At 36.9% G+C, this 24,902-nt stretch overlaps 1 protein-coding gene across 1 annotated transcript; it reads right to left on the reverse strand.

Moving 5' to 3' along the window:
* Positions 1 to 5,352: 5,352 nt before the first annotated feature.
* LOC109077201 (T-box transcription factor TBX5-A-like) lies at positions 5,353 to 20,838 on the reverse strand. Its single transcript, XM_019092804.2, has 9 exons — positions 20,392 to 20,838; positions 19,460 to 19,639; positions 18,387 to 18,481; positions 16,653 to 16,772; positions 15,433 to 15,580; positions 12,742 to 12,894; positions 9,363 to 9,454; positions 7,917 to 8,146; positions 5,353 to 6,362 (listed from the first exon to the last, which is right to left on the reverse strand). The coding sequence occupies exons 2-9, from the start codon at positions 19,601 to 19,603 to the stop codon at positions 5,776 to 5,778; spliced, it is 1,569 nt and encodes a 522-aa protein (XP_018948349.1). The 5' UTR covers positions 19,604 to 19,639; positions 20,392 to 20,838; the 3' UTR covers positions 5,353 to 5,775.
* Positions 20,839 to 24,902: the final 4,064 nt, after the last annotated feature.

A 24,902-nucleotide genomic window follows, 5' to 3' on the forward strand; every position in this document is an offset into this window, starting at 1 on the left:
ATGAGGTGTCATCAATCCAGTTCAACTTCAATAACCTTTGAAGGTTTTTAGCTTGACGGACACATTTACATGCTGTCAACAAATAATGAGAAAGACAGACCCTGAGACGGCACAGACACACACCCGCTCTCCACGAGACTCAACATTTTCCATATGGAGGAAAAAATGCAGGAGAAGGAGCTGTAGCTGGGTGGACCAGAACAGACCATCCAGCTGGACTCTTACCTTTTCCCACAGACGGGCTGTAGGTGGAGGGAATTGGGTGCCTTATCAGTCCTAATGATTAGACAGCTGGAAGTTATTTTCCAGTCCTAGTTTCAGATTAGGCTCCCAAACCCCCACTGGACAATCCAGCCTTCCCATGACAAGGACAGATGGAGATGTTCTGACATGCATTACGATCTGATATGAGTGCATTTTACATCAATGCCATGATTTTACCCGTGGTTATCTCTGGATCCATGATTTTAACCATGCCATGGCTGTTCATCAGTCTCACAAGACTGTCCTAATAAATCACTGGACTTCATTCACTGAGAGCATTCAGGATTGAGGTTTTGAGCGATGGACTCTGTTGCTTCATTGTGATTGTGGAAGTTGTGATGAAAGCATGAGCGCAATAAATTCTCATCATTATCAGGACCTGATGATATTGTGTAGCAATCCTCCTCTATTGTTTGAGATGTCTTTGTAATAATCAAAAACGTGGGATCACTTTCAGCTGATGAATGATAAAAACATTGACAGCCAATCAGATTACATCTTAAAGAGCTCAAGCATTTATACGGCCAAACTGAAGCGCTTGGAATTATAGAACACTGTTGTCCATTGGTGTGTATTCTAATGGTGTTATCATTACTGGCACATGCTGTTTCTTACCCTCTCAACACTTCAGTTCCTTTCGCTCCAGACCCGGTCTGGGTGCTGAAAACCTCTGGGCTGCAAATCCAGTGTTGAGCATAGATGCTATATGTCTACAGCGTGATACATGCCTCTGTTGATACACCAGACATCTTTACATGAACCAGAAAACGTGCTATCTGATGAAGACTCAACTTCATTTGCTTTCTCTGCTTCACTCACGAGCTATATATTTCCATCCACCTATTTTTATGCACATTTTGGGATATCACATTTAAACCGCTGGATGGAAATGGCAAGATGTGCATAAATGCTAAAAATGTGCATAAAAATGTATGCACTCAACTAAGCAGTAAATATTTCTTATCCGGTAAGAAAACATGCATAAGCTATAATGGAAGCACTTTTACTGAGTAAATTCCTTAATGCGCTTTAAAAAAGACGTGACTTTGCAATGGGAGAGCATAAATGGACTAACCAATGGACCGATCTCATTGCACAGCATCTGAAAGGCTCGTTTTGTCATTCTAAAGTGCTCGAGGAAAGTCTCGTCAGTCAAAGTGCTTTGTTATAATTAACTCCCAGAACTGTGTTCCCAAACAGCAGACTCCAAAAATAAATAACATGACCGCATTTCGTCTGCACGCTCTGAAACTTGTGATATATTTTATACAAAAATTATTATATACAGTGCCTTCTTCTTCTGCAGCCAATACTTTTTTTCATTCATGATATTTAGCTCAAGTTAATCAGGAAGTGACGATTTTGTTCTCTTCAGCTCACTGGATGGAAACTGTCCTTTATTCGCTAATATTTTATTCGATATTCCAATTTTGCACATAAGTTTAATTTGTAACTTTGGATGGAAACATAGCTACTGTGACCCAGTTTTCGACTCTTCACTAACCAAAGAAAGAGATACAAAATCACAAAATAACCTAAGAATTCTCCAAGTGATATGTTTCAACATCATGGCGTTTCAGATCCGACGCTGCTGTCTGGGAGTCAGACTCTCAGTGTTTCTAATGACGGAGCTTTGACTGCTACAGTTTGGCCCAGGCCAACGTTTCAAAGCAGCTGTGCGACTCCCGCGGCAGACAGATTTGCCTCTCGGACCCTTCCTTTTTGAACTAGTCATCCGTCACGAGTCAGCCGCATTTCACTACATCTTAATAAAGTAATCCCCCTCTCGTTTTTTCTCCCCTTTGGAATGCTCTTGTTCTTTCTATTTCTCTTTGCTCATTCAGGCCTCTGACAATGATTAGTTTTCTTTTCAGATTCTGGGTTGAGTAGGGCCATAGTTTATCATTACTCCAACTTCCCTCTATATCTTTTTGTAAATCTTTGGTTTGCTGGCCCCCTTTCCAATCCAGAATATTTATGTGAACATCATCATCGTTACTTTTACTTTTTTACCTTTTCTTTGTCCAGTTCCATATTTCTAAATATATACACACACATATATGCAAAATAACGCACACGCCAAATGAAAATCTTTCAAAATAAGTAACCAGCAGGCAAATATTACAGCCGATTATGCTTAATAAACCGAGTAAATCAATTAAAATATGATTTATTGTGCAGCCCTTTAATTTTGTTATTTGTTGTAGATCTTGATATGCACAGCCTGTGCTGTATAAAGTGCTATAGAAATAAAGGTGACTTGACCTACACAGAAAAGTCCTACTGATTAAGACTAACAAAAGGAAGAGCTAATGCTTTTAAGGTCTGATGCCTTTCAATATCAGCCTGATTTCTTTATGTCAGTCTATCACTTAAACAATGGCTTTTTTTCTCCTGTTCTTTCTAATTCTTAGTTCTCTTCGCTAGGTTTATTAAAGTCTACAATGGCTTATCACATAATTAATGGCTATAACCCTCACCACTTAAACCCTGACGGCTAGTCCAGTGAACCTGCCTTTGAAAAACAAAGCCTGCCTTACAACATTTTTCAGAAAGCTACGGTATAATCCATCTCGAGTCACACATGCATGTTTGGCTGATCGGAAGATGCGTGGGGGGGGCACGCTCATAAATCAGCTGTTAAGCAGTAGGGACGAGGCGGGAGGCTACAGGGTTAATGAATTTCTCCGGCTGTTTGGGGGTCACCCAGGGTCCCGGTGAGGGATAAGACTGGATGCGTAGGAGCAGGTTGTCCAGAGAGGAACCATCAGTCAGATCAAAGGTGTCTGCAGGGAAGGTCACCGATTTCAGCCAAAGACCTGTCTTGAACCAGCGACTGGAAAACACTAATAAACAGTTGTAAGAGCTGAGATTCTGTACATTATTCACCTATAAACTTCGTATGCGCAATCAGTGTTTGGAACTCTACTTTAAAACAATGTCCCATTTGTTAACATTAGAAGATGCATCAGCTAACATGAACTTACAACGAGCAATACACTTTTTTAAGCATTTATTGGTAACTGGCAATATTAGTAAAAATATAACTTAATTTGTTCATGTTAGTTCACAGTACATTAGTGTTTTTTTTGTAAATAGTGTATTTAAATTTATTTGAAAATGTTGAAATTAACATTGACTAATATTAATACATTTGTAGAAGTATTGTTCGCTCATGATAATTAATGTGGTTAACTAATGTTAAGAAATAAAACCATATTGCGTAAGTGTTAACAAAAATCTAGTGATTGATTTGTGTGAAATCAGTGTTTTACTTCTAACTAATGAAAGCTTGTGTAGGGTTGTCCTTAGAAGTGTTTCAACAGATATATTTTCTACTTTGAGGCAGCCTAATCCTACTGCTTTATAAAATAAAAACAAGCGCACATTTGTCTTTCTGCGCTGAATGTGTGTGTGTCATTTTTCAGATGAACAGTTTTTCATCAGCTTTTTCAGTTTTTCACATTTACCTGTTCAGCGATCCACTGACTGCCACTAGAGGTCAATGGTTAACTCCATTTTGGCTCAGAATGGACTGTTTTCTCAAGGGTGACATGTTGAAGATTTAGAGAGAGGCCTCAGTTCAGGGGATGTAATTGTTGGTTAAACCCCCTTTAATCCAATGGATTTTCTACACAACTGCTAATTTGTCATGACCATCATTAATATCTGATACAAAATACAAGACATTTCTCAACCAAACGGGTTCCAAAAGATGCACTCAAATAGGCTTCAGCAGATGGATGTGTTTTAACTCTTTTGATTACACTGTAATGTTTGTTTTTAAATAAGTCAGTTTTTTTTTAATTGTCAGTTTTTAAAGGGGTCTACTGTTACTTTAGCAATCTTCAGCTCCATCAGGTTTGAGAAGTCATTCCTCAAATCCATCGAGTTTATTCAAGGAGGTAAGCAGATACAGCATTGTACCGTGGCACAGATTTACGCCGCAGTCTGTAGAGTTGCATTAAATAAACTCAGACTTCAAGAAAGGCTCTTTTACATTTATTCTGTTTTCTATTTACATTTTGTTGTATGTACAGCCAAGTAATTCATATTTGTATGTTTTTGACAGTTATTCATAAGCGTTCAAAATTATAAACCAGACTGGTTACATTTTTTCTTTTTTTTAAGTAAAAAGAAAGTTTGACTACCAAATTCAAAGTACTGAAAAAAAAAGTCAACCTAGAAAATGGCCTCTAAAAAAAGGAGCAAGGTTTATAATACAAGAAAAAATAAATACTATTAACAGGAAAATCTGCCGACTACAAGTGTCCAAAAATAAAGATCTCCATACCAAAGTTTGTTGCATTATTGTATCTCAGATGTCGTTGAATAACTCTGAAGCATTTTTGAGTTATTAACTGTGAATAGTGCTCTGAGAATCTCTTCAATGTCTAAAAATGTTACTCTTGTGTGTACTAAAAGAGACTGAGGCCAGTATGTCCATGATACCTAGCTTATAGGTAGTATCAAACTATCAATCTGTTGTACTTAAGGTTTGTCTTATGTGCTGCACCACAATTTCCATTTTGTAAAAAGTGTTCATTTATCCAATTAATTTTTACTCACTTCCTGTATCATGGACGTGCTGGTAGTTCAGAGACAAATGATTTGTGAAAATGTGATTTAAGTGGAAGAAAACATCCCTGAACAAAATCTGCACCACCAAAATGTGTTATACTTCAACTAAGATCAGCACTTAAACAGATCTGCTGTGTGGTGCTCACTGACCAGATTCCCATTAGTCTACAGGTTAACAGAAACCATCAAGCAGAAGATCCCAAAGACTTTTTCTGTAACATACTGCCTCAAAGTACAATGTCAAAAACAACTCAGATAATGAAATGAAAAAAATAGGGCGGCAAAACGATTAATCACGATTAATCACATTCAAAATAAAAGTTTGTTTACATTCTATATGTTTGCAGTGCACTGTGTATATTTATTTTGTATATATAAATACACACGCATGTATGTTAATACTTTTTTACAAATATTTGTATGCATATATATACTTATATATATCTAACAAAATTTTCCTTAATATATATGTTTATGTGTTTATATGTACACAATAAATATACACAGTGCACACACATGTAGTATGTAAACATAAACTTTTATTTTGAATGATTAATCACGATAAATCGTTTTGCAGCCGTAGGAAAAAAATTATAAAACTGGATTGGTTTCCTCAATTACTCTGTCACCTTTTTCTTTTTTTTAATAAATGTTGTGTCAATAAAAGGTTGGCATCCTTGTGCATTTGTCCTTGCATGAAAAGTGAAAAGTTCTTTGTCCCTGATATACAGTCAGCGTCATGCAAATATATGTCTCATGTTACTGTCCTGCTCAAACACTGAGACATTCATTGCTGCCTCAGCCAGCTGAACCGACCTCGGACTGTTTACTGTTAAGTTGCCTACGCCGCAAACTCTCTCAAGTTATAAATACGCAGGAAAGCGCCTCTCCTCCATGTTGGGGCCTCATACGCTGCTCAAGAGAATCCAGTTAGCTACCCTCATTCCAGTCAGGCATGATGCTTACACTGTGCACGGTGTGGTATTGGTGCGGAGACAGGGTGCGAGGTATACTGTGAGTGTACAAGTACTCGTTGCCCTGCAGGCCTGCAGTCGGCGACTGGATTCCCGCACTTGGACTGCATTGGCGGCCCAGTGACTGATGGGACATGGAACCTTGGTACATGGCATGAGTGTCGCCCAGCTGCGGTGAGGCATGGCCTGCGACGCCACTTAATCTGGACATGAGGGGTCCTGAGGTGAAGTGAGCGGAGAAGTGCTGATAGGGCAGTCGCTCCATCTGCTGCATGGTGGTCACCGAGCAGCCGGCGTAAGGTGAGACGCCCGTCCAGGTGTTGCAGCTGATGTCTTCCAGGCTGGGCACAGGCTCGGTGGACTGCGACGCACTGGCGTACATGCACGCCTGTCGCTGACCAGACTCTGCCCTGTAGGGGGCGCCGCTGAGACCCAGAGACTGAGAGTAGGTCACAGGCCGATAGTAGTGATCGTCCTCGCTGGATGAAGTTTCCACATAGGTCTTCTTGTATGAGTGCTCTCCCGCGTGACAGTCGTCCTCAACTGCGCATGGACAAAATCGGATGAAAATTAGGGTTGTGCTGATATGCGATAGTTACATTTATTGATGATAGTCAGAGGTATCGCCTAAGGCTGATGCCAATGACGATAGCAAGATGATGATTATTATCATCATCAGGCTAGTAATACTACCTAATTAATATTAGGGCTTATTTGTTCCATTATATTTCTTTTTCTGCATTTTTACAGCATTGCACCTTATAACCAATCACACACGATTATGTTGAGCTTATGAATGCAATGGCCAATCAGAGGCGTGCAGATGATTCATCGCTGAAGCACCAGAGTTTTGTTGTTAATTGTGTGTTTGGTAATTGAAGTCTATCTTAGAAATTTTCTCATCATAAACAACGAAGTGCAGTTGTAAGTATAAGAGATTTATTCATCATACAGTGTAGCTTCACTGATTATAACAGGAGTGTTTGCATAAACTGCATAAACTCGCTCTAGACTGAAGTCAGTGATGATGTTCTTCAGTAATGTAAATGTTTATGTAGCTGCTTTTTGAATAACTGAGGAAATGTAAAGCTTTATGATTAGTATCTTGCAATATTTCTATTAAACTGTTATGTTAAATACAAATTCAGTCATATTAAAATATTAGGCTGATTTTAGCCTTACGTCGGAGTTTGTTCACTCTCCAGCAATGAAACTTAGTAAATAAATAATTAAGTAAATTAGCAGGATAATAACGTGTATCACAATCTCAAAGGCTGACGATAGGTAGATATGACAATTGAGCATATCACCCAATAGTAATTGGAAGTGAATTCAGCACTGGTTTCCCAACCATATTCCAGGAGACCCAGCGTTTCACACACATTTTGGCACACTCATTTCAGGTTTTGGAGTCTCTGCTGATGAGTTGATGGCCTGACTCAGGTGTGTTTGATTAAAGGGATAGTTCACCCAAAAATGAAAATTCTGTCATTAATTACCCTCGTGTCGTTCCAAACTCGTAAGACCTCTGTTCATCTTCAGAACACAAATTAAGATATTTTTGATGAAATCCAAGAGCTTTCTGACCCTTCAATATGGACATCTGTAAAATAGTCCATGTGACATCATTGGTACAAACATTATTTTAAAAAGCTACGAGAATCCTTTTGTGTGCAAAGAAAACAAAACAGATGCGTTCTTTGCGTTCAAAAATAGTATTCTCTTAGCTTCATAAAATTATGGTTGATCCACTGATATCATGTCATATCCACTGAGTCATATGGACTATTTTACAGATGTCCTTACTGCGTCTCTGGGTCTGGGAACATTTCAGTTACATTGCTATCTATGGAGAGTCAGAAAGCTCTTGGATTTCATCAAAAATATCTTAATTTGTGTTCCAAAGATGGTCTTACTGGTTTGAAACGACATGAGGGTGAGTAATCAACGACAGAATTTTCATTTTTGGGTGAACTCTCCCTTTAAGGAGACATGCAGGCTCCAGGAACATGGTTGGAAACCGCTGATCTTGAAATATCACAACCCTAAAAAAAAAAATATAAGCTACAATTTCAAGAATTGACCAGATAGACCCACCTTTCCTCTTGATGCAGTGATAGTCTTGGCTGTGTTCGTGGGGCAGAGGATAAGAGCTAGACTGAGGCAGCAGGTCCTGCGACGTGCTCGTGACCCCGTTCTCACAGGAGTACTGAGAGCTCATGCCGCTGGGAGTAGACAGAACTTGGACGTCCCCGGCGAACGGACTCTGGCTGGTGCCGACCCGCTGACGTACGGTACTGCGAGGGACCACTGGATACTCCTTGGTGCTTTGGGAAACAGAAAGGACTTTGTGAGCCATTTCATTGCATGCATTTCCATGTTGTCTTTCATTCAGGGATCTTGAAACCATTCCATTGGTAACTAACCACATCCACCATTGACGCGCAGCAATGCGTTAGAATAATCTCTTCACCATCTGTCTACGATGGGAGCTTTTCCATGCCAATTAATCAGCAAAAGTTGCAAGAGGCACTTTGCATTAATTCCTACGCTATTTCTTTTGAACCACTGACCTGGTTTTCAGTTGGTCCGAGTTTAACTAAGACCAGACCTGCTTCGTCTCAGTGTTTGACAGTGGAGGACAGATAGGATATCAGGACCTTTGACTTCTACACAGCACCACGGAGGAGTACCTTTTTTCCTCTCTGCATTTTTATGATGCATTACTCTTTGCTTTATAACGAGGAGCGACTTTCTTGATTGTTTGCCACCTCGGACAAAAGCGTCTGCTGAATGCATAAAGTCTTGTTAATAGCAGTGCCGTGTAACGGATTCAGTAGAAGATTCGTGCAAGCTTTAGTTGGTTCTTACAGTCTTCAGGTCATTATCTGGAAACTCAATAGAAGGCTCTCATGGGAGACATTAGTCAGTTCTTTCTTTGCTTGTTTGAAAGTAACAACAGACAAAGTTAACTACGGCATGGAAAGAGCATTGCCATTTTTTCCTAGTATATCAAGAAGTCTGTCATTTTGGAGTGGACAACGCCTGTGTTGGCTGCTCTGGGCCCTCCGACCAGATTTTCTGCTTTGAAAATGTGTTTTTCCACACTCTATACAGCAGTCATCTGGAGAAAATAAGAACACGAGCCATCTGGTCTTTGCCTCCACTGGACCAACTATATCACAACTGCAGACAACTGTTCAGGATCTACACAGAGCTGAAAGAGAGATTGCCATGGTGGACGGTTTTCAAGAGGAACACTCGCATTACAAGTGTCCCCTCAGTCAAGAGCGTCACTGGTTTGTGTCTGCTGTTCATGGATCAATACTGTCCTGTTTGGTTTAGTCTTAATCTGACTGCCCATCTGAAGATGCTGGTCAATTCTCCTGTCAATGTGAGCACATTTGGAGGTGCTATCTGTAAGACCTAAATAAAGAGGGAGCTCCAAACCTGAGCTGATGGCTGCTGTTTGTTCATCTCTGTAATTAACTCCACACAAGCACTCGCTCATGTAAGTGTCACTCTTTGCAGATTTAGACTCACCTCTGCATTCTTGACATGCGATGCAGCTCCAAATCGTCACTTCCACGAAAGCCCTTTGCGAAAGGATTGTTTTCGATCTTCAGTTGGGTGATCTGTAAAACAGCCAACACAACAGTGTTACCTTGCTTGTATATGCTCTTTAAATACTGCTGTAGTCTCTTTTTTCATTTGAAACAAACAATGAGATTCTCAACCTGATTTGAACTCCAGAAATCTTTTTATTAATGGCATGAGAGCATGCTGTGACATCTTGGAGCCCACAAGACATTGTTTCATTTCTACTCCTAAACGATGCATCTTGGCAGAGTAAAAGAAAATTTAATAGGTGATTTATAGATGACTGGCTTTTGCCTCCTTTTTTATTGTTTGCAGTAATGCATTCATGAATTTGCACTGACCACTGCATAGACATTTTCTGTTCAGCCTTGTCTTTGAAACTATATCTAATAGAATGTTTTAATCCACAATGTCTGTAAAGGAGCTTAATGATCTGCCCTGTGTGTAAATTGATAAATTATCCTAGTGGTTTTCTGGGCTTGGTCAGCAGATGATGAAAAGATGAATCTCGATGTAACCAGGCTGTGGCTTGTTTGATGCTGCACTAATGCAGAAAAACATCTGTCAGTTTGGATAAAGACTGGTGTAGATATTTGTCTTTACATAAACCGAAACAAGGTTTCTAATAATTCCACACAAGAAGCACAGAAAACAAATGTTAATATTGTCACAGTCTGTGAGATCTACAGTAATATAACACATTTTGCCTTTTGTAAATAGTGTTTATGCATTTAATTTAAATACATTCTTTTTGCCTTAACGATAATGTCGTCTCTTTAGTTATTTATAATTAATTACTTACTTTTATCCCGTTGATTGTTAAGTGGGTAAAATTATTAATGCTATTATTATTATATCTGATTTAATAGCTTGCAAAATCTCTGAATCTGTTCAGATTGTGTGAAAGACATTTTAAAACGTTTTTCTAAAAGGAAAAAGGTCTTAAAAAAAAAACATTTATATCTAAGGTTAATCCCAAGTGACAATGCCAAATTTACAAAAGCGATTTGGCAAGATGTTAGTATCTGTACTGATAGACAGTAATGAGTAATGAGCGGGTTCGAGTGGATGGACCTTTAATGAGACTGACTGTCTCTGCGAGGGGTTTATTTTTGGCTGTTGTGGTGTGTTTTCTAACAGGACCTGATCTTTGACACTACTTTGGCTCTCACTTGAGATGAGACCTTGTAAAAAATGGACATGGTGGGACTTGGGACGCACCTTTGAGCTCTCATAAACGCACTGTACGCTTGGAAGACTTTAACAAAACGGAGTAGTTTTGTATGTGACAATTTGATGTCCTTAATATTTACCTTTTTACCGTGAACGTGCAAAATGAAAGTTTTCAAAATAAGTATTTTCGAAGGAGAACTCCAGTATTGGCGGCGCTTTGGTTTTATCTCCCTGCAGCCTTTATATTTATTCAGTTTATATCTCTTATTTTTGCATTTATATTCACTATATTTCTATGTTTTTTCACTTATTTATTTGATTGTGCAGGCTTACTGCATCTTGGAAAAAGAGCAAGTCCGTGCGTTATAGGCCTTTATACACGTATATGAGGTGTTAGAATACCACATGCTCTCGTAAATTGTGTCGAAACTTTTAGCCGAAAATGTTGCTCGTGGTGGGATAAAGGTAAACCTACACATGATTATTCCCGTTTGCTGGTTTGTTTAGCTGCAAGCGTAAGGTCCAAAAGGTTATTCAAAATCAATTATTTTTAATGACATACAGGTGCTCATGCTTTTACCCTTTTTAGGTGCGTATGCTTTCTTGAAATTTTTGTAAAGACTTAGACTTAATTTTATGTTGCATGAGGCTAGTAGGTAAAATAATTGCTGGTTATAATTAATAAATTATAATTAGCCTAATAATTAAAAAAGTCATAAGTGGTGAACCCCCCACCCCCCAAAAAAGTGTAAATAATTAATAGATATCATAATATCCGTTAATTAAATCTAACATTGTTTTTGTATTTAAAGCAAGGGTAAAAAACAAAAAAAAAACAGCAACAACAAAGTAGTACTATGTATACTTAAGCTCGGCGATCTCTTTAAACAGCATCGATAGGCCTTAGAAGAGCCTTCAAAAAACAAATCTTTGACCCTCCCGGTGTTTTACTTGAATTGCAATCAATGAATAAATACAGGTAGACAAAAGCGGTCTGAATTTAAGTCTGCTAATGCATGTGTTTTTTTCTCACATCAGTGAAATCATGAGATTTTTATTTGCAGCAAAAAAAAAAACAACTTTTGGGCTATTTGACTACAGCGCAAAACGAGTTTTAACTGTATAAATGTTACATTAACAACTGCCATAGAAAAATGCAGATAGTGTGACAAAAACACAAATATGCATCTGACAGTCTTTTAGAAGTTAGAAAGAGCTTTACTGCCAAGTATGTTTGCACATACAAGGAATTTATTTTAGTGTCACAAGCTTCCAGTGCACAGAGACAACAACAACAACAACACAGATAATAAAAATAATATGTTTTTTTAATAAGAAAATAAGATATTTTTTATGCAAATAACGTTATTATTTTTAAGGACACACTGTGCATATTGTTTAGGTGTCCGGTCATCTATCTCTGTATTTAGTTATTTTTATAAACGACTTTTTTTCACTGCCTAATAATATTCAGTGAAGTGCTTGGCGACCTAATAATGTCGAGTTAAAAATATCAGGGTTGGAACTGGACTTTTAACCAGTAATCGAATTTTGAATGCATGAATGGAAATATTCTTAGAATCATAACAGCTGACCAAATAAATCATGATTAGTGCAACATTTCTTTATAGTGCTTATTAGCCATATAAACATTTCGGACGTCTTTTATTTTTTTCTTCCTAAGTAAAATATGTAATGTAACAATTTACGCTGATCTGGATGTCTAAAATATCTACACTATTCACTGACTCTCATTACACGCAAGACAAGCTTTGCTTTCCAGAAAATCACTTAACCGACTTATGATCTGACCCCTTTTCGTGAATTCAGGAAAAGTAAATAAATAGATATATAATTTCTTGTTACATAAATGAATAGGTATTATAAATTCATATAAAAATAATTACCAGTTACAGTTAGGAACAATATTTTTGATAGGTGCACAAATCTCTCTCTGTACAGGAATCATTAAATCAACAAGAATCACAAGTTAAGACGAATTTGTGTAACTTTCGTAAAGCAGACAATTCTATGCTAATTCTGTAATTTAGCAGATTTACAAAATCGAATCTATTTTTACGCCATATTTATAATGTTAAAAATGATCACAACAATTCTCGTCTATATTTTCTCCCGTCTAGCTGCTTACCTTATGGTTTTGGTAAGACGTGACTGCAATGAAGGCCGTTTCCGGGAACACGTGAGTGCAGAAAGCGGTGTTTTTGGATCCAAATCCGTTGTTTTCATCTGCTTTTACGATGTGAATCCTGGGCTGATATTTATGCATGGAATTCAGGATAATCTGGAGAGAAAATAGAGCGCAAACATGAGCACCTTGTGTTCACGTGCATATTATTTAAATGATCTTCTTCGATTATATATAATAATATACTACTTAAAGATATTTCATATAAAACGATGCTACCATGCTTGATTAATGTGATTGCGAAGGAACATAGCTAATAACTTAAGAACTGTGAGTTTAAACGTTTTTCTTCTTGCTATCAGCTGCGTTTTTAAACACCTTTTTTCTCCAATAATATCCACTCCCAGCAATGTCCTATTTTTCCCGTTTTGCTCTGTTTTGTCCATCTCTAAAGCTTCCTACCCAGTGCTATTTACTGTTCAAACGAGACCTTACATAACTTTCTGTCTACCAAACAGAAGATTTACAAGAGTGCTGAAAAATGTCCATACTTAGTAGCTTGTTTTGCATTGTGCACTTGTCTTAAGTATGGATTTGAAGAATATTACTAAAAAGACTTTTGTTCAAGTTCTCGTCGGCTGTGAGTTGTTGCTGTCCTCTGTGTGTGTATAATGTAGGCTTCTCTAAGTGGATTTTGTCTAAACTTTGCATTCTGGATGAGCATGCCAAGTGTACACACACACATGCATTCCTATTTTCCATTTTCATGTGTTTTCCCCTCACATGCATTTTCCAAACAACTGCAGCATTTCTCCTTTGATCAGCGACATCAGTCCACTCCCTCCGAGCCGCTCTTGGCTCAACACAACACCGAGACTTGGAACGCAGGGCTTGCTGTAAACTTTAAACATCGCTCTCAGTAGAGAATATTGCTTTTGCTCAGGATGGACAAGATGATTTATTGTTAAAGGTAAAAAGCAAAACGCATTGCTGTAATATCTGTGATGTCGCAATAAAATAATAATTCACAGTTTTCTGAAGCATCTGGCATAACCCTGCACACTGTATAGGCCTGTCTGGATTAAACAAGAACTGCAACCGCACAGTTTTGGCGAAAAGCAGAGTGGGACATATAAGAATATTTGGAGAACTGTATGGATATGAGAGAAGTTTTTTTGTGGGACCACCCACTGGGAGTGCAGCATTTGTCTGTTCTGGGTGCCCTGTTGCGCCATTTCTCCATTTGCCCCCACGCCGTATGATAGTCTTTAATGATAGTGAGCGATCACTGAGGGCCATGAATGTTGGCCCACTCTTTCATGTTGCCTACATCACAAGGACTCCGAAACCCTGCAGATTAACAGCCTTTGTATACCTCTGTCCATCACTCATCACACTCCGTCATTAAATATAAACAGTTTGAAGCACAGTTATCCAAACTTCACCATTTTGACTCAGATATGCCTGTGAGAGGCAAAGAATGTGTATGCCTACTGAACGCTTGATGAATTGTACTATAATGATCAAAGCCGAAGCTTTAATTTGCTGCCATCTAAAAACATCTTCAACTCTGAAAATTCAAACCGTGTTCTTATGCTCACAAGTTAACTATTGCTTTTACTGTGTGCATGCTCGGTAAGTTATCCACTTGGGAATTATTGCAAGTTTCAGTCCCAGACATCTTTATCTCATCATCGGAGTCTAATTAAGACAGAGTTCGGAACTATTGGCTGGTTTTATGCATTTCCTAACAGGTTCCAGCTTATTGCATGTTCAGCCCTGTTTCTGAGACTAGTAATTATAAATAGGTCTGAAATTATTTCAACCACCTGGAACAACAAACGGATAGATTGTTATTTTGGTCGAGAAGCAGTACTTCATTTATAAATCTCAGGGCTCTCTTTTTTGGGGCACGCCAAGAACCACTGCAACCAATCAAAAATGCATTCTGGCCAGAAATTTACAACTCGGCTCACATTGCAGCTGGGCTCCGATTTCATTCTACCAGCTGAGGTTTGGCAAGAAAACAAGCCTGATCGACCTTAACCTTGTGATCAGAACTAAACGGCAAACTGCTCGCAGTCACAGGTATGCAGGTGAGACATCTATAAGCACCATCTGTTCAGATACAGACACTGTGCTCGTTTTCTAATCTCACCCCGATGTGATCTGGCTTGTCCAGAAATCGGAGAAATGTTGATCCGAGAGACCTTTGAATTGAGGCTTGGGCTGGTTTTTCTTAATAGCAAAAACCTCATGAGTTGACTGTGCATCAGTGCATGAGTGGATGCTACGAGTATTAAAATCATATAAAATGAAATTTCTTCAAACCCACATCAGTTTACAGAAAGTACATTTATAATCTGAATTTAGTGTTTCCACATCTGAGGCTGTCTGCTGGTGCTTCTGTTGTCACAATTAACATTACCGGATTTAAGATGTGTTTTGGTTGTTACACTGTTCTGGGGTTTGTCAGCAGCACCTCTTCAGGGGTGGATTCCCTCATCTAGAGCCTAGATGCAACACTACCTGATCAGATCTGCATGTGTGACCCCTTAAAAACTCAAATCCTCTTTCTCTGCTGTGCTTATTTCAAACAGCTTCAATCCAGCATGTGAGGATTTTGTCAGTAATATATTTGCTTATTCCGTCAAAAAGTTTTAAAGCAAATACATGAATGAGTTATTCACTCACATGTCCGAATGGATCAAGGTGGTTGTTGGTTAATTTCAGCTTCTGGAAAGACACCAGTTGCCGCATCCAATGCGTGCCAGTGGCTGGAGAATCTGGATGGACGTACAGCCTTCCCGGCATTGCAGGTTCTGCTTTCCCCGTCACAGACCTGAGCCGAGTGCAAAATACAGCATTTTAAAGACAATTCAGTTCTTATTTAAACATACATTTGCTTCATTTTAAATGCACAATGATTTCCCTCAACATTGTAGTTTTTTATACTTGAAATGTTTTGGATTATTTTTAAATTACTTTTTTTTTCCTGTGATCACTGACATTGTTGCTCTCTGCTGTATTGACTAGAAAAGTCACCCTACCAAGATTCTGTTTATTTGTCCATGCATGAATTATTACAAGGATAATTTCATTAAAACTCAAAGATTCTGTTTTGTTCCCTCAACATGTTTCTTTTATTGCAATCGAAATGCGATCCAGCCTGCTACCTCCCATTTATCATGCATCAATGCCTTGTGCATTGCACATAATGTCTTTCAAAGAACAGTTTATTTGGTCAATGGCTAAGATGATGGTTGATCAAGAGGGCCATTAGTTCCAGAGCTTGCACTGAACGGGTAATTATCAGGGATATCGGCTTTTGGACATCCTCCCTCAATAACCTCAACAATTTAAAACCACTGACCCTGAAAAAGGAGTATAAAACCAATTCACAGTGTTTTCTGTGCAGCAGCAGATGGAGCTGTATGTAAAGCAATGTGAAGGCTATTTTCTCATCCTTTATTGTATACATTTTAAAGCTGAAATAGTTTAAAATGAAATGTAAAAACAAATGTGACCATTAAGGAATATTTTAATGATCACACTGCCTTCTTTACATAGTCTGTGTCCCTCAGCACAGAAACGAAATAATGACAATGAATGAGTCTTATTTAAATATGAGTATGTGTGGCACCAGCTTTATAATATGCCTAGGTCTTGTAAGGAATATTTGAGAAAGTTGTCTTAAGTAGAAGGTGGCTGAGAAGATGGACAGTGGAAGAAAACAAAAGTCAAAATCAATATTGATAACTTAAAACGTTTGCTCTAAACCACTTTGAAAGTTTTCCAGAAGCCATGTACTTCAGTGAGAATAAAAATGAATGTCAGAAATATAATTAACCAAATAAATAATAACCTGCATCCGTAACTTTAACTCATAATAAAGCAATTGATGACTCACGGACCATTTGTTATCGGCGAATTTATAGCGGTGTTCGTCCGCTGGCACGACATCCATCAGCAGAATGTATTTGGTTTTGGGGTTCAACCCCGTGACCTTCACTTTGAAGCTTGGGAACATCCGCCTGTGGATAAAATGGGAAAATATTACAGCGTGCATTGCGCACAAAATGTGTTTAAGCTTTTATTAAAATTATGATGGCATAATAAAAACAATACGTGTTTTTTTCAACTAATGTGTAAAAATCCTTATATTCATTTCAAACCTATATAGGCTAAATCAGTCGTTTTAAAAGGCACAGAATATTTGTTTTGACGTGCTCGTGGAGAAAAGTTTTGACACACCACAACTTCAGTTATGTTGATCGAGTTGGATACTTCAGTCGCTAGCACCTTCAATGAATGCTAAAAACGCCAATTCAGATTCATTGTACCTTACATAGGCCTATGAGGCACATAATATAACCCACACATTTAAAGACGAGAAACAAAAACAACTGTATAGTGAGTGAATAAAACTATGAAAGTGTGAATAAGTGAATAAAACACTATGAAAGTGTGCATAAATGTGAGTAGACGATGTAAGTGATTTTGCATTCACTGGGTCAGCTAAGCGCTTCATATTTGAATGAGTTCACTTTAAGAAATACACGTATTTAAATGCACAAATAAAATGGAGCAGTGGCCTACGATTTTGTCAAAAGTTAAATGACTGCAAGACAATTTCCTATCATGCATACAGAATCATTGAGACACAATTATAAAGTTAATTTCCAGCGACGATCTCGGTATGGATCGATCTTTTTATTCTCTCACACTAATCAGAATGTTAAGCAACAGCAAAGTTGCAGTAAGGAGTTCATGCACACTGATTTATTGTTTGCTTTTTTCGCGTCTGATTCCTGAGAGGCCCTCTGCTGTTTTCAAAGAAGCAGAAATTGCTGAACTACAAACTTAAATGTTCAATATGTATTTTAAAACACTTCTCTGCTAATAGTGAAGAATAACTGCCGCAGCTCTGGCTTAAACCACCATAGTATTGTTTTAACCAGTAAACAATTAGTAACCTTAAACAGATGAACAATTCCCGCTCATTTTACATTCTACATAGTCAATGTTATTAGTATGCGATGGTAATATTTTAAAAAATTGCTCTTAAAGTTTTAAAGTGAGATCTAAGTTCCGTGTATATCCGTAACAAAATTGAAAAAATCTGCATTAAGAATCCAAATGATTAATATTTTATAACAATTCGCATAAAAACTAAATCATGCAGAAAAACCAGTGCTTATTGATTTACTGGAATTAGCCTACTGCTTACACTGCGAAATCAAACTCAAATTTTAAAAACACATTCTTAATAAAAATAAATAATACAAAGTATAAATAATAGCCTACTTATATAATAAATAACACAAAGATAATAAGGTTTAATGTTTAAATGTTATGTCTGTAGCCCCAAGCAAACCACAGTGTACCGTTAAAGATCAAAATGAAGAAATTATAATACAATCTAACTTTTGATGTGCATTGCAGTGGGAGAATATATAAATTAATAGGCTCATATTATGAATAGTGTACAATTAGTAATATATTATGTATTTATTATAATAGGCTAATAGTACTATGATGATTACAATGAAAAAAAAATCGTAATTGTGCATTTTTATTTTTATATCGGTTATCCGAAAGCTACAGATGCAATGCATTTTAAAAACATTTGTAAACATGTGTCTTACCTCCCGGCTTTGGTGATGATCATCTCAGTTCCCACTTCATGAAACTTTGCCCACAACTCTCGCTCGTGCAAGTAAACTTTTATCCCTTCCATTCCTTTAAAAAGACAGATGCAGACGTTGAGAATGAACGTAACGAATGCAGAATGCACTGCAGTTTTTCAAACGTTAAAAACGGCGGTGTCCTACTCAAAATTACATCAAAATGCATATGAAGGAGAAAAAAAGCTATTTAGCTTTAAGAATAGTTTACATAAAGCATGCTGGCCTAGATTAAATCACTCCAAACGCAGATTTTTTTTTAAAAAACTGCAAGATTAGGTTAGTAGAATTATGCTACACACACGCATGTTAATTACACTTAATTTGGAATCTTGAGTTAACTAACTCACAACACAGTTGGATTGCTAGAACGAATATTTGTCGAACTACCACGGAATGACGTAGAGAGAGCAATTATTCAGAAATACGTGAACTAGTTGTGAACTATGTATCCCAAGTTCATCTACTGCATTACTTGTAGTTGCAAAAATATGTCACATAAAATTATGTAGGCTATAGTAGAAAAGTAGCAACATATTCGTATTTGTGCATCTCATTCCGTCAATCCACATTCGAATCCTCTTCGATAGCACTCGTGTAGCCTCTGTAAGTTTTTGTAAGTTTTGGTTTTGCGGCCCTCAGAACAACAGTAAGTCATGAATGTTCCACTCAGCTTTATTCAGTTTCTTATGTCAGCGGTTGATGAACAACTGGAGCATCTTACACCTTTACTTAGCTGTCTAAATGGAGACATTCCATAGACTTCTATTGTTTTTTATATACAGCTAGGCATAAATACTATAATACACCCAACACTAACTGAAACCTTTCTGTGTTTTTACAGTTTAAAACAAAATGACTATATTAAAAAAAAAAAAAAAAACGTTTTACAAATAAGGGCATCCCCAGTAGGAGGTTTAGTAAAATTTGGCTAATTTTTAGTGCCAGATTTGTAACTAAAAGTTTTGGTGAAGTAGGTACACACACACACACACACACACACACAGCAGAATAGTTAAGTCAGTAGCTGTTACCTGTTGAATGTAGGTTGTCTGTGATGACGGGGATTTGCTAACGGCTCCATTCTGCTTGTCTGGTTTACCATCGTTTTGTACATCTTTTGAATCGGTGTCACTGGGAGAGTTTTGGAGCCGAAAGGTGTCTTCGCTGTCCGCCATGTCAGAGGGGCCTGTGAACTACTGCAACCGCGAGGCCTAAATGACAGAAGAAGAAAAAAATCGAATCACTTTTGTCTTTTAAACAAGCATCTCTGTTGTTCAGTTCCCTTCAGACTATCTTGCACCACTTTAATAAGTTATTTGATTACAATGACAAATTCGTATCCTAACTCTAACCCTTTTATGATAACTTTAAACAACAAAAGAAATACACTTCGAAAAACCCCACAATATTAATCAAAATATCTACAAAAATATCCGCTGATTTCGAAACATTCTTCATTAAATCACTTGGATACGGTTCCGCAAAAACAGTGAGAAGCAGTATTTATAATTTTGAAAATGTCTGCTCACATAAATGATCCAAGTCAAGGCAACTTTCTTTGAACACAAACATATGCATTACATATGCACATTAATAATGCTTATGCATAAACATACAGCTATTAAAATTCTCATTATTTTGTTTCACGAGTCTATGAATTCATATTCGGTAAGGAGTTATATTCCAAGTCTGGGATAAAACCATCGCACGCGCCTCTATTAGAACTGTCTTTGGATGTCAGAAGAACTCAGCCATGCACATAATCCAAGCGCAACTGTTTGATAAAATACTCCGCAATGTTTTCAACTTCAGTAGACCACTCTATGTCTCACAGATATCGCAGTTATAGTTTACACATCTGTATGCCGATGGTTCGTGATGTAGGAATTCAAAAGCGTGTCTGTAGCGATGGCCTATAGTGCAACAACTCTAAATGAATCAGACTCGAAGAAACGAATATTACCTTAAATTCCGAAGCAAAAGAGTGTTGTGCAAATCCCCGAAACAGTACAAAGCGCTCGTATCAGTTCCAAAACACTGTCGGTTTGATAGCGAACTTCCCTTTGAATTTCAAATATATTCCAAGTATGCAGCTCACGAGATTCTGCTCTGTGAACCCATGGATTTCTTCTATGTCCTCGCTGAGGCAAGAATCTTCATGCAGCAAGCGTCCATGTGAGTATATATCGATTAAAGATGCGACTCTTTCTTCATGCGGTAGCGTTTAAATGTGCACTAATTGCAGTTCAGATCACTGCAGCCCGTCTTCTTCCCTTTACTAGTAGGTTCTGTCTAGTATTCCTCGAGCAAAGAAGCACGGCCACCTCCTCCCTCGCTCTCTTCTGCTTCTCTAATGGTCAAACCCCATGCGTTACGCTGAAAAACGGAAGCGCTGGGATGAACCACGTAGGTAGTCTATGGGTCGGCTGCTATGTGGACACAATATCGGTCCACCCACAGTTTAACTGCCCCCCACGGCACCCCACCCTCCAGAAGCTCTGTATTCTTGAATGAGGAGACATTTTAAACGCACATATAGCCTACAACACGTGCGCATCTCGTCTCGTTGTACCTTTCTGATGCGCTCCATGCATGTTATTGTAAGTCTGCATCTAGTTCTCGTCAAATCAGGTTTAAGCAGTGTGCATTATAAAATAAAATGTAAAATAAAATGTCTTAAATTAAAAATGAAATACAGAGAATATTGTGATATCTTACGTTTCTGAAAGATTTGGTCTGTATTAGTTAACGATGGAGATGAAACCTATAACAGACAAGTGGATTTCATTTGATAGGACGCTTGAAATGAAAAGTTTGAGTCACATCATGTGTGTCCTTGGTTTGTGTGGCTTGCGGCCTGCAAAGTGGTAGATTTAGAAACTAGAGCCAGTGCCAGCTGCGTCCAAACAACGTCAACGCGTTTATTAAATATTTTACACATGCATGTTTCTTCGGCAGACTTTTATATTGCTGGGTTGGTGTCGGATTAGGCTGTTTCTCTAAAATATGCTGGATTTTAGCGCTGAAGGCAAACAATGCCAATGCACCTGAAGATGACCGTGTTGTTGTTGTTGTTGTCTTTCCTGGAGGTTAGGGAAAAGTTTGGTTACACTTTATTTCAAGGTGTCCTTGTTACAGTGTAGTTATAAATTTCATTACTGATTAATATTAATAAACTATACGTACTTACTATATGGGTAATTATGCATAATTTATTGTTATTATAATAGTAAGTACATGTAACGTGTAAAAAGTACACTTTAAAATAAAGTGTTACCAAAAGTTTGCCCACAAAAGAAATGGATTAGAACTATAGTGATACTATAGCATTTCAGTTTTGAAACCAAATCTACAAAGGCTAGATCTCATAATAAAATAAAACGTGTACCCCGCAGGCCACTAGACAAAGGGTCCTCAAGTCACTTCTTATGCCACAGAATAGTAAAGCGCCAAATCTAGTCAAGAAACTTCGCTGAACCCGGGAACTAAATATAGCACCTGATAACCCAGTGGACACCACACACAACAGCGTGTAATCCGGAGTTAAATCACAGTTCCGCCAGCGGATGGTCTCATTAAAATGCGTATCAATAACAGGAATTTATTTTGTATTTTGCGTGCTATTTATATGCAGAAACTGAATTTGGCGTGCATACGATAGGCACGTGTTTGGCTTAATAGTTTTTGCGTGCATATGAACCTTACTTTGTTGGTGTGCATATGATACTAATTTTGGCATACATATAATACGCACCTACCCCACACCCCTAAACCTGACCATTGCGTATCATATGCACGCCAAAGTCCATTTCTGCTTATAAATGCAGATATTTGATTCATGATCTAATGAGTGATAACGGGACAGTAACAGCCCTATGATGTAATAAGTTTATATATGACAAACATTGCACCAAGTGTCAACTTTTGCAGTAATGTTAAACGTATATAATATATAGGCCTATGCATGTAACTGAACAATTTATCTTAACCCACCCGTGGGCCTATGGTTTTGTAACACGTTGCCAAAAGTCTTGGTATATATTCTTTATCGTGCAACCTATACACATTTCGTGCAGTCATATTGAGTGCTTACAGGAAGGCAGCTAAATGTAGAAAAACATATCATGCAAACTGAATAATGGAGATTACTGTCCAAAATCTCTAGAATGCTCTAGAAAACATCTTGTTTGTTCGTTTCAGTAGCCTATGTACAGCGGGCATAAACAAATGTGTATGATACACAGATTAGCTTGCAAGAAATGAAAGTTTTTATTTTTTATTTTTTATTAATTATTATGAAACGCTACAAGAACGTTAAAATGTTTTTTTTTTTTTTATTACCCCCCCCCCCCCCCCAAAAAAAAAAAAAAAAAAAAAAAAACTTTTTCGAAGCAATAATTTAGTCATTCAGAAGTTTTCCAGTTGTTTTTGAGATTTGAACTTTTTTTTTTTAAATCCCTGCGTGTGGGAAAGATATTTGCCAGCTTGCCTTGAACAAAAATAATTTGCCAATGTGAGAATGTAAATATAGACCTGACCACTTGCTACCTGAGGCATAAAATAACTTTTTTAAACTTTATTTACGGCTATTTGCTGAAAAGTTTTACCCTGATATTATTCTAATTTTAGCTCGAGTATAAGGACTTTTTGTAAGCCTTTGTCTTATGTTGGTAACATCAAATGGTAAGTGTACAAATGTAGCTTGAACTTTTGAAAAAGGGCAAATAGGAGCTCTTAAAAAGAGTGAATTATACAAATACAAAAACATTATTATTATTATTATTATTATTGACGCGCTTAGTGAATCAGGGCCCAAAAGTTATGTCATATACATTATACTATTAAAAGTGCACAACCATTTTATGTATTTATTGATTTATAATTTCTTGTGCGTGTGTGATTCCTATCTACGTGTTTAATCGGATGGCATTTGAGCGCTATCAACGCTCCATTTTATTTTTATCACGAAAAATATACAAACTTGTGTGCAATAAACTTGTTTAAAAAGACTTACGAAAATGTTGTCTGTGTTTTGACTTTTGATTGTACAGGTTAAATGGATCAAAATAAACTGGTCGCGTTGCCAATCTCGTCCCCAAAGAAAAAAAAAAAAGAAAAAGAAGAAGAAGAAGACCAGAGTTTCATTCACCTTAAATTCAGAAAAATCAGTGAATTTTACATACATTTTCTGCCCATGTTAATAAGATAATATATTGATGTATTGGTGAGGGATATTTATTTGTGCTTATGTAGGCCTATCAATATTAAATAAGAAATGGAATAAAAGTTTTGTTTACATAATATATGTATGTGTACAGGGTATATTTATTATGTATATATAAATACACACACATAAATTATATATTTAGAAAATATTTACATGTATATACATTTATATATTTATATTCTTATATTTTATATTATATATAAATATATTTAATATATAAAACATAACATATTCTTCTTAAATATATACATGCATGTGTGTGTATTTATATATACATAATAAATATACACAGTATACACACATATATTATGTAAACAAAACTTTTATTTTGGATGTGATTAATCGTGATTAATCATTTGACAGCCCTAATATTTATATAACCTATATTTCCCTCATTGATACATCATGAGGTCTGCGAGACTGTATTTTTAATATTTTCATACACTAATAATTTAAAAGGAACAAACGAAGCCCGTAAGTTTTTTTCCCCTAAATTTTGATTGATTTGATTTCATTTATTTATTTATTTAGAAGTTTGGGTTAGCACTACTTTTCTTTCCCAAGCCAAGTAGCCCACAGTTTTTCGTGTTACCAAGACGTCAGTGTTTTACTTTTATGCAATAACTCTACAATCTACATTAACAGATTCAATTTACATTACTTTACAACAAAGCCTCGCGACGACTCACTAAACACTAGACGATAAATATATATTACAGGAGACAAACACTTCAAAACGTAAGTGAAGACCTGATTTGAATCCAAACCTGAATGTTATTATTACATCCTTATTATTATTATTATCCTTATTATTATTACAAACCATATCGTTATTATTACATCCTTATATTATCCTTATAATATAAATACATACAATCAATACTACAACAGAAAACCTATTCAACAACAACAATAAAAATAAAAATAATGATAATAACAATAACATAATACTTTATTCAGTCACCATATTTTCTTGCTCCATGTATTATTTTTAGTATATGCTCAAATTATTGTTTATCGTGTCTGCATAGGAATGGATGAACTTTTGTGTGCGCACGCGTTCTAGAATAGCTATATTATTTTATGACTTTCGTTCATTATCTTGAATGAGCTTAAAGGCAGTTGAAAGTTGCAGGCTGCAGGATACGAAAGAAATAATGTGATTTATATATATATATATATCATATTATTTAATAGGCTTTCATAATGTATGGTCCTCAAGAAAATTTTCCCATTTACTAATACGA

This window comes from Cyprinus carpio, chromosome A5 (genome assembly GCF_018340385.1).
Source record: "Cyprinus carpio isolate SPL01 chromosome A5, ASM1834038v1, whole genome shotgun sequence".
Classification (NCBI taxonomy): Eukaryota; Metazoa; Chordata; class Actinopteri; order Cypriniformes; family Cyprinidae; genus Cyprinus; species Cyprinus carpio.